This window comes from Triturus cristatus, chromosome 5_1 (genome assembly GCF_964204655.1).
Source record: "Triturus cristatus chromosome 5_1, aTriCri1.1, whole genome shotgun sequence".
Taxonomy (NCBI): Eukaryota; Metazoa; Chordata; class Amphibia; order Caudata; family Salamandridae; genus Triturus; species Triturus cristatus.
In genome coordinates, this window is record NC_140587.1 from 843,967,932 (window position 1) to 843,981,981 (window position 14,050).

At 41.2% G+C, this 14,050-nt stretch overlaps 1 protein-coding gene across 1 annotated transcript in view; it reads right to left on the bottom strand.

Moving 5' to 3' along the window:
• The window catches only part of CDH19 (cadherin 19), a 925,430-nt gene that overhangs the window by 173,711 nt on the left and 737,669 nt on the right, over window positions 1-14,050 (bottom strand). Inside the window, exon 9 of the mRNA XM_085605889.1 lies at window positions 9,752-9,873. Coding sequence (XP_085462015.1) covers window positions 9,752-9,873 — 122 coding nt within the window. The remainder of the gene's footprint in view (window positions 1-9,751; window positions 9,874-14,050) is intronic.

Below are 14,050 nucleotides of genomic sequence, written 5' to 3' on the forward strand. Positions count from 1 at the left end.
GGTTGCGCCAAAGTAAACCACTTCATGATGGTTTGCAAAGCGAAATAGAAACAAACTATGTCACAGTGAAAAGAGAAAACGGACCCCAGAAGGTTCCAGAAGCATTCTCGTCATTTCCACAAAAGCAACATCAATTGCAACAAGTAGAAATCAGATAAAGTTGATTGTCATCAGGGTCATCCTGTAAAGCCTTGCCAATGGCATTATCGAGCAACAGTGGAGAAGATGGATGTGCAATGACAGCATCGACCAAGGAACAAGAGGCACATGTAGGTTTGGATGCTTGCAAAGAAGAACTAAAGACAAAAGCGAACCACCAGACAAAACAACCGAATTCATTTGCACATTGCCCCAAGATTACAATAAAGGTAAACAATTGCCCAATTTCCTTTATCATAGACAGTGGTGCGTTGATTAACATCATGCCAGTCAAAAAGTTCAACAGCCTATCTCCGGTGCCACGCCTCAAACCGTCAATCATGAAAGTATACCCATGGGCTGTGTCTAAACCATTGAAGAGTCACGGATCATTCATAGTGACCATGAGACACACAACAGTATCCATGCAAGCGCCAATTCATGTTCTTCAAGGAGCCTCGTCCAGTGCATGCCTGCTCAGTTTTGTCACTGCTGCTAAAATTAGGACTGATGTCTCTAATTTACAACCTTCACACTCAATCTGAAGTTGTGAGTCAGTTTGTGTTGTTATTTCATGGACTAGACAGGCTCAAGACAATGAAGGTGAGACTTCACATCAATGAAGACGTTCGCCCTGTTGCCCAGCGGAACTGCAAAGTCACTTCCCACTTAAAAGAAGCTGTTGAGAAAGAACTAGAAATGCTGTTGAAGCATGTCATCATTGAGCACTCTACCGGTTCTACGCCGTGGATCTTACCCATGGTGGTTGTGCCCAAAACGACGGTGAGTGTGCAGTGTGCATAAGTGATAATATGCGCCAGGCCATCAAAGCAATCAAGAGAGCAAGACATCCTGGTCCACATGTAGCGGACATGATCATGCAACTGAATGGTTTCAAAGTCTTTTCCCGCCTTGACCTGAACAAAGGATACCATCAACTCGAGTTGGAAGAAAATTGTAGTACATCACTACTTTTTCGACTCATGTTGGTGTGTTCAGATATAAGAGTGCACGTTTTGGAATGTCGTCAGCTGCAGGAATATTTCAGGATGTTATACGTCAAATAATTTGACCTGTCACGCATGCTTTTAATTACAGTTATTTAGGGCTATACGACAAAAGAGCATGATAAGGCTCTTACGCAAGTGTACCAGTTACTTGCTGATGCAGGTCTCACTCTAAATGCAGCAAAGTGTGAGTTTCACAAGACCAAATTCAAATTCTCTGGGCACATTTTCTCTGGTGAGGGAATAAATCCTGACCCAGACAAAGTGCAAGCACTGTCTACTACTTGTCCCCCACATAAGGTCACCATGTGGTAATCCTTCTTAGGCATGTCCCGTTATTGCATGAAGTACATTTGTGACTTTGCTACAGTGAGTGTCCCATTGAGAGACTTGACAAAAAAAGATGCCTGTTTCCAGTGTGCTGAATGTGATCAAAGTTTCACAAGAATAAAATATGTGATTGAAAATCCAACCGAAATGGCCTATTTTGGCTCCAAGTTACTTACTGAGATTACAATCAATGTGCACCTGGTGGAGCTGGGAGCAATTCCGGCTCAGCAAAATGGGCATCAGAGTACTCAGAGACACATTGTGACTTATGCCAGTAGATGCCTGTCTTATACAGAACATGCCTATTCTCAGCCAGAGAATAAGAGTCTGACTGTAGTGTGGACTAGGGAACATTTTCACATGTTTCTATAAGGAAAACGCTTTACTATCTTTAAAGACCACCAAATACTGCTCACTATTTTTGGAAACTTGAAAGCCAAGATGCGCCCTCACATTGAGAGGTGGGTTTTGCGACTGCAAGAGTATGAAGATACAAGTTGGGTAAAGATCAGAACCCTGCTGATTACTTTTCATGAGTACTGTTACAGCAGCACAGTTCAAAATCCAAAACAGCTGAGGAGTACATTGACGTCATTGTGATGTCCAGCACGCCAGCAGCCCTGTCCATTGAACAGATCATTGCTGCTAGAGGTTTGTAAATATGCCCACAAGTGTTGTTTCAGTGCCTGGATGAACAAGTGAAGAGGGAACTAAAGGGGTGTCATCCTTGCCACTGCCTTTCTTCCAAGGTGATGCAGCACCCTCTGACAATGTCTGACCTTTTTGCCCATGTATGGGAAAGAATTGCAATTGATTTCTTAAGGCCTTTAGAACATGGACATCACCTCATAGTAGTAATCAATGAGTATTGGCATTATCCTTTGGTAGAGGAGTTATTGTCCACTACACATGACAAGGTCATTGGACGATTGGATAACATCTTTGTAGCGTGATGTATCCCCACCATTCTCAAACCTGACAATAGTCCACCATTCAATAGCAAAGAATTCAAGGACTTTCTGGCCAAACTAAGTGTCTGACATGAATAGAGCACACCTATATGGCCCCAGGCTAATGGTGTTGTGGAATTATTCAGAGGTACCCTCAAACAGGTAATTCAACAAGCATTGACAGTGGGAATCAAGTTAAACCAGGCCCTGTGCCAAGCCCTCTGTGCCTATTGTTCAACTCCTCACTCCACAACTGGTGAGAGTCCTGCAACCTTGCTATTTGGGAGAGCCATCGGAATCAAACTGTCACAGTGGACAGGAGGCCGATCCTTGAATGCAGATAAGATTCTTGTCACTGACACTTCTCAGAAGGGCCAGATGAAAACCTATGCTGATCATTGTCGACGAGCAAAGGAAACAGCCTTTGATGAGGTAACTGGGTCCTAGTGAAGCAAATACGAAAGTGGAAAACAGACGCTCTGTTTGCTGTTGATCTTTTGAGAGTTGTCACTTGCAAAGGACACATGATGATGACGCAGTCTTCCAAAAGTCCATCACATGGGACTCGTAATGCTTTAAGTACCTACCTTGACGGTCATCAGGTCCTGCAATCATAAATGAGGCAACCCCACCTGGCAATCCAGATCAATTTTCGGAACCTGTGTCATTGGTGCACAATTTGAGTGAATCTCAACCATCTCATACCACTTGATCTGGCCAACTAGTACGAGCATCTCAACGCCTTATTGAAGAAATATGATGTGACTATTATTTATACTTTTTATTTAACAAGGGGGGAGATGTAGTGTTGTGAGACTATGTGCGCGAGGACCCTTGCAGTTCCAGGAAAACTCAACAGGAAATTACGGTGCAAATTAAGGTGTGTTTATTAATGGTAATGATGTACTGAGTATGCAGTGTGTGATTGTATGCTGAGAAATAAAGACGTACAATCCAGAGCTCCTTGTGTGTGGCCTTTTCCTTTGCATGCTCCCAGGGCTGAGGAGAATGCTGCACTGGAGTTGTTATGTGTCTTCCATTTAGCTTCCATTTTACTTCTCGTGTTAACTTAGGCTCATTTTCTAATGGTGCTTTGTATATGTTTTTCTATGATGAGAATTACCACTGCACACACTTCCTGATAGGCACTGTCACCTTGTAGTCTGCACTTTTAGTTCCAGGGTTGCACAAAATCAGAACATGAGAGACAAGACTTCTGCTTTAGTCTAATTAAAATGCTGTCCTGCACCTTTGACACAGTTTGATTCGCTTTTTGTTTCATTATTTAAACCGTGTCCGTGCTGAAGTTGGTGAGAGATTCACTTCTGCTGAAGTCATCATGGAACACTGCTGAGATGCAGACCCGCTGTCCCCGACCTTCATGCTGAGGAAGAAGTTAGCTGTACACTTGGAGGTGCATCTGTGGATGCACTTATCCTGGCTTCCTGTCATACACTATCAAGGTATGGGGTTGGGACATTCCAGAGGACCATGCAGATTGGTCCTGAGATGACCTTTTTAGCATAGAGGCTAACAATAGATAGGAGTAACATTAGGAACGTTATGAACAATTACCATGATTGAATTGTTTGAATTTTTCTCTATTCTAATATTGATCCTTGCCGTAATATGTCTCATCACTCTTACAATTGCAGTTCATGTTTTATTTGCAAAGATTAGAGCTTCTCAATAGATGTTTGAAAATCCAATATGGCATCTTTTCTTTGTGAAACGTTTGGTATGCAAGGGTGATAAATGAAAGGGTTATATCTGTTTCGACAATTTCCTTGGGAATCCGAGAGTCATGTTCTAGGTTACTGACAACATCTATAACTCTGGAGGATTAGGAGTTTAGATGTAGTAGTGTAAGCTAGCAAAATAGACCAACATTTACTGATTATATAGGAAGACTCAGTGTCTGTATTATGAAGTTCTGTTGTTCTAATACATAATCCTACTAGATTAATAGAAACCGTATGACAGTGATCCATACCAATATAATTTGGAGTTATAGGGTCTGGTATTAAGGCAATATTACTATGAAAAAGCATATAATGTTTGATGATTACCTTATTTAATGCATCCCCCTATAGAGTATGCTAGAAATAGGTGACGTCTTCTAACCTAGAGACTGGCTGACCACTACATTTGTATGTTAAAGTCCTCAGTCTATAGTGGGTGGAGGTTTGTCATACGAAAGTGTGAAATAAAGTTGCTCAGCCAATCTACTTCCTCGATTGACTGCTGATCAATAATGTGGTAAGAGAAGTTAATATTCATGACATTATAAACCAGAGAGGAAGACGTCAGTAACAGTTGAAATCAAGCAGTGGAGCAAATAACCTTCACCTAAATAGGATACATTGAAAGAGATAAGCACTGCCAAGCCTCTCTTCACTCTGCCAGCAGCAGAAGAAATTGCTGGATTACAGTATGAAAGGAAACCATCAACATTGAAATCATCCATCATCAAAGTCTCTTGGAGGCAAATTATGCCAAAATCAGTCAGGAACCTTAGCCAGTCTGCACAAGATAACTTTGAATGAACTCCTGCTGTGTTCCAAGATTAAGGTTTATAACTCCCAAAGTACATTAGCCCCTCTGTTTTTGAGGTTATGCCAAACTGATTCTCTCGTTCTCTAGACGATCTGGGCACTTCCTTCATATCAGAAACCAGGTCCACAGAGGAAGTATAGAATATCTCAGAGAAGTTGCTAGGATGGAGAGAATTAGTGTCTGGGAACTCAATAAGGGCAGAAAAATGATTACACACTTCACAGACTGGGAGCTGTTTTCTTTGCATCCTATTGCCCCGACCCAACACCTTAAGGGAAGCTTCCAGAATGTTCATGTTGGAAGGCTTATAGAAACGACCCAAGGGATCGGCCTTAACCCCTTAACTAATGGGGCTTTCCCTACTCTCAGAGCAGAGTTCTTTTTGGCCATTTGAGATAGTTCATGCTTGGAACTCCATAACTCTTTTAACATCAGGTATCCACATCAAATTTGTGTCCTTCTTTTCCAGCATCCTGGGGATGCTAAAGGTACCTAAGGTGTGTGGATTCCCTTGGAGGGGACTGAGAAAATATGCAAAATAATGCTGTATTTTGAGATTGTTTTTTAAAAATAGGAAAAAAGTACTCTAAATAAAAGTGTCTGTTCTTTGTCCTAAAAATAGCATCTATAATTGAATTGCTGTACTAAATTTACCATTCACCCAGAGTTCAGGAACATGCAGAGCTGCATTGGAAGACTGAATTTTTTTTACCACATTGGCTTTTTTCAAAGAGATAGCCCATATTTCCTATTTTTTGTGCTTCCAGAGTGAAACACATGGATGATCCAGGAAAGCTAGAGATTTCTAAAAAAGGACATAAATTCATGAATTTCAGAAGGGGTCATATGTGTAGATCTCACAAGGTTTTCCCGAAGAAAATAACTGTTGAACTAAATAAATATTAAAAATGAGTAGGAAAAAACTGCCATTTATGACAACATTTTCATCTGTAACTTTTTGTCACAATGGCTAATTTACAAAAACTGCATACCAGTACTTCTACTACACCATTATGGTTGCAGGGATTTATAGGGTTTCTTGATTCCCGAAGAATCCAAGGTACCAGGAGCCAACAACTAAGCTACACCATACAATAGTTTTTCATTGTGTACTGAGTATTGACCAATTTGTATGGTGAAATATGTACAGTGAAACATGGGTATCAAGGAAACCTATGTATTTATTAAAAGGGCACATAATATAGAGTTTTGAAGCAGTGGTTATTTACATATCTCTGAATTTCTGGGTACCAATACTGGCATGTGATTCAAAGGGCATAATTCAAAATGTCTTCTCACTTACAAACTGGTTTACATTTGGAAGGCACATATGCAGCAAAATCAAATCGGTGATAAACGTTTTCCTATTCTATGTTCCAACATGTATTTGGATAGAAATGGTATCTCACTTGTGTGGGTAGGCCCAGTGGCCGAGAAAGGAAATGGACCAAAATGCAACACATATGCATCACACTTATCGACTGAAACTGACCCTTTTTTTCAATGTGCATAGCTGTGGATTTTGGGTCCTAACTCAGGCGGCACCTAGGGGAACCAAGCACATCTGTACATTTTTAAAAGTTAGACACATAAGAGACTCCAATGTTGTGACTTGCGTGATTCTTATTTGATTTTTAGACCCAGGGTGGTAGGTTAGACTGTGTCTAACCTACCACCCTGCATTCCCTCAAGTCTTCCAATAAAAATGCAACATAGACACATCACATTTGTGCACTGAAAACTGACCCTTTTTTGCAAGTTGGGTAGCTGTGGATTTTGGGCCTTAGCTCAGCCGGCACAGAGGGAAACCTAGTAAACCTTCACATTTTGTAAAAATAGACAAGCAGGGTAGTCCTGAGGTGCATGACTTACATGGCTCCCACTAGGCAATTGTACCTGGAAGCCCTTGCAATTATACATGTTGGTAAAAAATACACATTTTTCCTCCCCATTTTTTTGACTGAAAGTTGAGTAATCGGCAAGAAGACGCAAGTTTCTACCACCCTGAGTTCCCACATGTCTCCCGATAAGAACAGTAGCTCAATTATGTTGTCAGGCAAGACACCATGACACAAAAGGCCCAAAAGCGCTACATTGAGAAAGAAGCAATGGGGAAACTGAGGAATTGGGGCCAAGATGTGGTGCCCTCCAAGAAAACCTATGAATCACAAAGATTTTTGAAAATGAGAAAATTCCAGGGTGGTGTGCCTTGTGTGGATTCCACAAGGTTTTCTTACAAGCAAAGCTCTGCGGACCTCAAACATTTCCTGTATTCATGCATTTTCCTCACATTTCTGTGAGGGAAACTGCGTAATTTTCAAGTATCCACGATATTCGTACAACCCAGCGGTGCCCCACTTGTGGCAATAAAAACACCATGCCACTTGTGTGGCTTGGCCTAGTGCCCGTGAGAGGAATGGATCAAACCAAGGTCAATGGGAGCCCTTGACAAAACCAAATGTGCCATTCTGACAGTGTCCAGGGTCACACAAATGTGAAAGGCTCCCCATTGGTGTGTTGTGTATACCTTTCAGGCATAAAGGTAAACGGGCCTTGGGTGTGGGGCAGGGCATTCCTCTCCTGAGCAGGATGTCCTAGGAGTTTGTACTCATCCTCCTTTATATTCAATGGGTAGCCTCAGGACCTTGCCCAGCCCCTTCCTAATGTCTAAGGGCTTTCTGCCCTGCCACTGACAAATCTAACTCACACTTAGGCCTACCTGATCTTTATTACCCTGGACAAGCTTCACTCAAACTGTGGGTCCGAACTCACTAGTGAGCCGCAAGGCGGTTTTTGGTGAGTTGGGAAAGTCTGAGCAATAATTGAAGATGCCTTTAAAATCTTTGTTTATTTTGATTCGAAGACAGAGATCAAATGTCAGGCTATGTCTTTTGTCTGCTGCATAATCATTTTACATGGGGATAGATGTTTACTTTTCTTTTCTTACTGCAAACTGGAAGGATATTTTAAAATGAAGTATGTGACAATGTTGCTGGAGTACAGGAAGTGTAAAGGGAAAGGCAGTAGGATGTCATTTTTTGGCAACACACAACAAAACAGTGGCTTGAAGCCCACTGATCCTAGCCAAAGGTTCAGGACCTGGGAAGGCACCACTTGGGGATGATGACTCACTCCAGCAGAGGCCAGCATGATGGTTCTGGCCGGTCTAGCAGATCCAGTAACAGCTGATCAGCTGGGAAGTTGCAGGGAGGCCTTTGAAGCTTGTGTGTCCTTGTAGCTTACACCAGAGGTCAGCCAATTTACCCTTGGCATCACTCTGAGAAGCCTGGGATTAAGGCAAGGAGGTCCATTCTTCCTTCCTCAGACAGCAAAGCAGTCCTTCAAGCTGCAGGGAAGTCCTCTGGCCGCAGGACAGTCCTTCTTCTGAATCTTCCGCAGGTCCAGGAGTGTTCAGATAAGTGGCTCTGGAGGTCCAATATTTATACCTGTTGATAGACTTGTTTGCGGGGGCCTCGCTGTCTTTCCCTTAGTACTGTTTAAGGAAAGTTCTTCCCCTGGTCAAGGCTCTAAACGGTATGGAGTGACAACAGACAGGGCAGGCCTGGTGTCAGGTTCCTTTGTTTGTGTTGTAGGCAAAGACCTTTGGAGTGTAAGTGGGGCTGGGTACAGCCCCTTCCCAGTCATCCTGTCAGGATGGCCCACGTTGTTCATACCAAAGCCACCTGTGTGTCATTGTCAGGAAGAAATACACAAACCTTAACATCAGAGCCATTCACATTCATGGGACCCAGGACACTGGCAGAGAGGCACAGCTGGTTGGGACAAGAAAATGCCAGTTTTCTAAAAGTGTCATTTTCAGAATTGTAACTTAAAATTTGTCTTCGACTTAAAGAGGATTTTAAATTACAACATATTTGAAGGTAAACAGTTTATTTCTACCTGCTCCCAATTTAACGTTAGCACTTATTAAATGTGATATATTATTCCCAGTGTTAGTCAATGGCATATTTAGGCCTCACAACAGTGAAAAACTATTTTACGAGTTTTTTCACTGCCACTCCGTGTCAAACTTCATTTCATATGTCCAGTTTTTTTTATACTCTCTGATCCTTTAGGGCCAGCTGAGGGTCGAATTATACGTATTTACCTGGAAGGTGTAGGTATAGCAAAAGGTTTATTTTGCAAGGTCGAAATGGTAGTTTAAGACTGCACACACATGCTGTAGTGAAAGTCCTAAGACTTACAGTGCTGCTTTATTGGGTGGCAGGCACAATGAGTGCTGCTGCCTTCAAAATAGGATTTAATGTACAGTCCCTGGGTACTTGTAGTACTATTTACTAGGGATTTACAGATAAATTAAAGGTGCTTTAGCGCTGGTTAGCACTGGAAAGTGAAAAGTCCTAAAGTGAAAAAAAACACAATTTCAGCACACAGGAGAGATGAAGGCCAAAAGTTTGGGGATTACTACACCAAGGTTGTCAGGCCTAGCATGAACCAAGGGTGTATACAGTCCAAACTTTAGATTGCTGTTGACTGTATTTAATAGAACAGAAATACAGGTTTGCTGCAATAAAAAAATACTACTTTCCACACATATGTCAAAACTCAGTTCCTAAAATCATTTACATCACCAACCATTACTTACAACTGCATAAATCTATTAAGAAAAATTTACTATGATACAGAAACATTATGGCTAATGGAACTACAAATAACTTGTTTATTGCATCGACGCACTCGGTCTTAAATTGAGTAAGGCAATCTACATAGTATAAAAATATGCAATGTTCTGGCGTTAGCTTTTCATACCTGCCCCATCTGTGCATTTTCACATACGTAAGTGTCGTAGCGTCTGGCAAATTCTGGCGCGTGATCATTAACATCCACAACTCCTACATACACCATCACCTCAGCAAACTGGGCCGTGTTTTCTTCATAAAAAGTGCAAACAAATCACAGAGGAGATAAAAAAAAAAACAGAAGATTAAAAAACATAAGGCAATTGTATGCCCTTTTCTAGAAATCACATTTTCAAAACTTTGCAAATTAGAGCTGTGCTATCCGAAGGTTACCTGCTCGAAGTATTTGATCCATAACCTTCTTGAAGGCTACAGATTCGTTAGTGTTGGCCTGGAAGCTTAGCTGGTGGCATGATATGGTTTTAATGAGCTTTTTCAGGGGAAACAAATTGTAGTGATGTATGTCAATGATAACCCTTATGATACCACGCATTTCTGATCTTTTTTGACAGGTGCTGTAGCCTTGTTAAGCAGATTTCACCTTGTCGGGCTTCAAAAGGTTTCTATTGACATGCCATGTTCATGCAATGCTTTCCAAGCTGGCTATTAAATTCCAATAAGCAGTGAGCAGGAATGTACAAATACCCATACTTTCTGAGATACAATAATATTCTTCGAAATAAAAAATATCAAAGTCGCTTTAGTTGTGACAGACGCAAACATGGACTGAGGTAGGAAGTGAAATTGAAACAAATAAATAACATTATTACAGTCGCACATGTGGGGAACGTAATACACAGTTTCGATATAAAATGTACAATTGTTTGTTCAACATAAAGTGATATTCCAAGGATTGGCACATATATGATACTTTGTTGTATGATGTTATGCTATTTTATCTGTTCTGTAACACGCATACACTCAGGGGCTTGGGAGGGTAGGGTCATGTTTACACCACCCAACGTGTTACATGCATGATGCAAACCTCTAAGATTTTTAAAGCCTCTCAAAGCCACTTTAAGTGGCTCTGAGTGGCTTCAAAGATCTGCAATAATGCAACTCAGCGCAAATCGCTGCATAGCGTTACTCTGCCTGGGTAGCCATTCTATGGACGTTGAGTGGGTGTTCCCATGCAAATCTAATGGATTTTGACGCATCCCCAGATTTACAATAACTTGTAAACCTGGGAAGGAGCCAAAATCTTACAACTGGCAAGGCGAGGCATAACGAGGAGAAATACCTCTATTTCTACTCGTTCCTTCCTCTTTCTATGTGTGCTGAATTCTGCAGCACACATAGAAAGAGGAATATGCCTCCCAGGATTATTTTTGTGCAGGAAGGTGTCCCGTTCTGCTCAAACCAGTCCTGCATGCAACACAGGCACCCTTGCACCACTATGCAAGGGTGAGTGCATTGGCAGTAGGCTGCCACAAAGGCACCAGCAAAAGGGAAAGGACACGAATGCGCCATATTGACTTAAATATGGCGCATTTCTGCCCTTACCCTGTCACGCAGTGCAGCACAACAGTGTGACTTGCCCGTGCTGCACTGTGTCACTTGTTCATATATAAAGCTCTCAGTGCACTTTCTCGCTGATAAGGAACCTATGCTTTTTGTCCTAGAAGGTCTTTAGTTATTTTCTACAAAAATAAAAAGGTCAGATGGGATATGGAATTCAGATTGACACTTGTTCCAATGAAAATGCTGTTTATCCTGGAGTGCAGAACTTCCGGCAGCATGGAATTAGATGATTTTACAGCCCTGTAAATCTCCAGGCCATGACACTGCTTTAGGAAGTCAGAAAGTTCACCTATAAAGGAAATTTGAACATTTACATGTTGCTGCAGAACCACAAATCTGCATCTGACCCCAACACTGTCCTACAAGCTCATCATAGATATAATCAAAGGACAGATTACTGCACGCCCGCTAATCAGCCTCCCAATGCGCTTTAACTAAAATGATAACTGCATCTTCCAGATCATGAACGACACACTGAATATAATGGATAATTGATACTCCTGCCTTCATTTTCTCATAGATCTTTTGCCAGCCTTAGGCACAGCTGACAACACAACACTTCTCAACACCCTGAAAGCATCAATGAGCATTGATTGCCCTGCCTTTAAATGGCCATGTCCCACCTTCAAAATGGAGCCCAGTACTGAAAATAAAAGTATTAACTATTTCACTCTGCCTGGGTCTTAAGGAGTTCAACATGAATCACCCTCCTCAACATCATCATTCAATATGTACATTAAACCTATAAAAGCACTAATCTGAATCACTGGTCCTTCACTCCACCAATGTGCTGATAAAACACAATCGATCAGAAAGTCATCACAGAACAGGACATCACCACCTTCAAACATGGAGAAAGCGAAATGAACCTGTTTAGCACACCACACCTAATACTCAATAGTGTAAAACTGGGGTATTTGCAATTATTTATTCTAGCCTACATATCCTCATACCCTGTCTCTCATACACATATGGTTTCATGATTAGATGTGCTACTGAGTGGACAATGGATGGGACTTGTGCTTAACATCATACCTCACCAAAGCTTCACATAAGAAATGTAGCGAAAAGAGAGTAATTGCAGTTGTGACGACATAAAAATAATTAATTATACACTTTGACCTCAGTACAGTTATCCAGTTAGACGGAATTGCAGCAAATTCATTTTTCGCCATGGTCACCTAGATTTTCCCCCTTGTGGTCCATATTCATGCTAGCTTTAGGATGATATGCCTTGTGATACTGCTTATCAGTGCCACAGTGTGTGTGCTATGCCCGTAGCTAGGAGTGTATGTTTTTGGGGGCCTGGCCCCCAGTATTGATATAACAAAAAAAAAGGCGTCCTGGGGGTGGTCTGAATAACTGATATTTGTTGCGAGAATGGGAAAATAAGTATAGGCCTTAACGCATTCTATGAATTATTGCTGTTGCTCTACTCAATTAAATAGAGTGTTTTCAAATAATGGTACTTATGAAGCAGAATTAACCAGTGATTGAAATTATAGGTGTGTGAAGTTGGCTGACTTACATGTTTAAGTATCTTTGTTTTAGTACAATGGTAGGTTTCTTTTATTTCTTATTTAAAAGCAATTTTGCTATTTCTGTCCTGTGCGTGTGGGAATTTCTGCACTGACTTTAATAGAACTTCACGTATTTCTTTGCGAGGGGATTTTTGGGTAGTAGCCTACAGCCATTTATAAATTCATTTGATAGTGCATTGGGTCACTAACATTGCTCAAATCCTGATAAACGTTCAATTCAGCCCAAAACTCTCATATCTTATTGTCAATTGCCCTCCCACTCTCTCATTTTGCTTCCTTATGCTTACTCTCATTTCTCTATGAACTTTCCACTTAAATTCTGTCTATTCTGCATCTCTCGTCCTTTGTCTCCCTCTTTTAATCAGTGCTATTTACACAGATTGTTCCTCCTCTGTATATATGCTTATGTGTTCTTGTTCCTTCTTTCTTATATGTATTCTCTTCTTTGTGTTACTTTTGAACACTCTTTCTTGTGTCTTGTTATCTCCCTTTATCAATGTATCCCTCACTTGCTTTCTTACCTTGTGTCTTCTTTCCCTCTCCTGCTTTTACCTAGCACCTCTTCTATGTCTCACTCATTCTTCTTCTCTCACTACATCCCTCTCCCCTTGATTCTCTCTCCATGTGCCCCCTTTCCTTATAGTACGCTACACCTGTATTTTTATTGTTTTTATTCTTAATTTTATCTGAAGAGAGTTTTACCTGCAAGAAGTCATAGTGATTGATAGAATACAACTGATATAATTAGAAAGGGCGTTCCTGAAACCTTAATTTCATAAAACCACAAGGCAACACAACATTTAATTTGGTTCCCTCTCCTACACAACCCTGGTCACTGGAGTCTTATGAAAGTGTGATCAGGTGGGAAGACACTGGACTCATAAACTGTAGCATTTCAATATATTAGGAGGACTCAAATATGTCATCTACATAAGGAGTTCAACAGTTATCAAACGGTGCAGGGTCACCTTTTATGTCTTACTTTACTTTTCTGAGTATAGGTATACAGGTCCTTGAAATGATTGCTGGAATGGACAAAGACAGCGACACAGTCTCTGTACATCCAAAAGAAGCAGTAAGACCTGCCGCGGTTGGCAAGAACAGATTGGACTATTTAGTCCTTCTGTATCCAGGTATCCAGGAAAACGGATCAAGGAGCATAACATGACATGGACAGACGAGTTGCTCAGTGTAGCAATACAGCCAACTCTGCAGCATTCTGATGTTCAGTTTAGGGACAAATCGAAGCATTGAGTCTCCAGTAATTCCTCATTACAGGGATTTTCAAACATGTGAGATATCTTTAC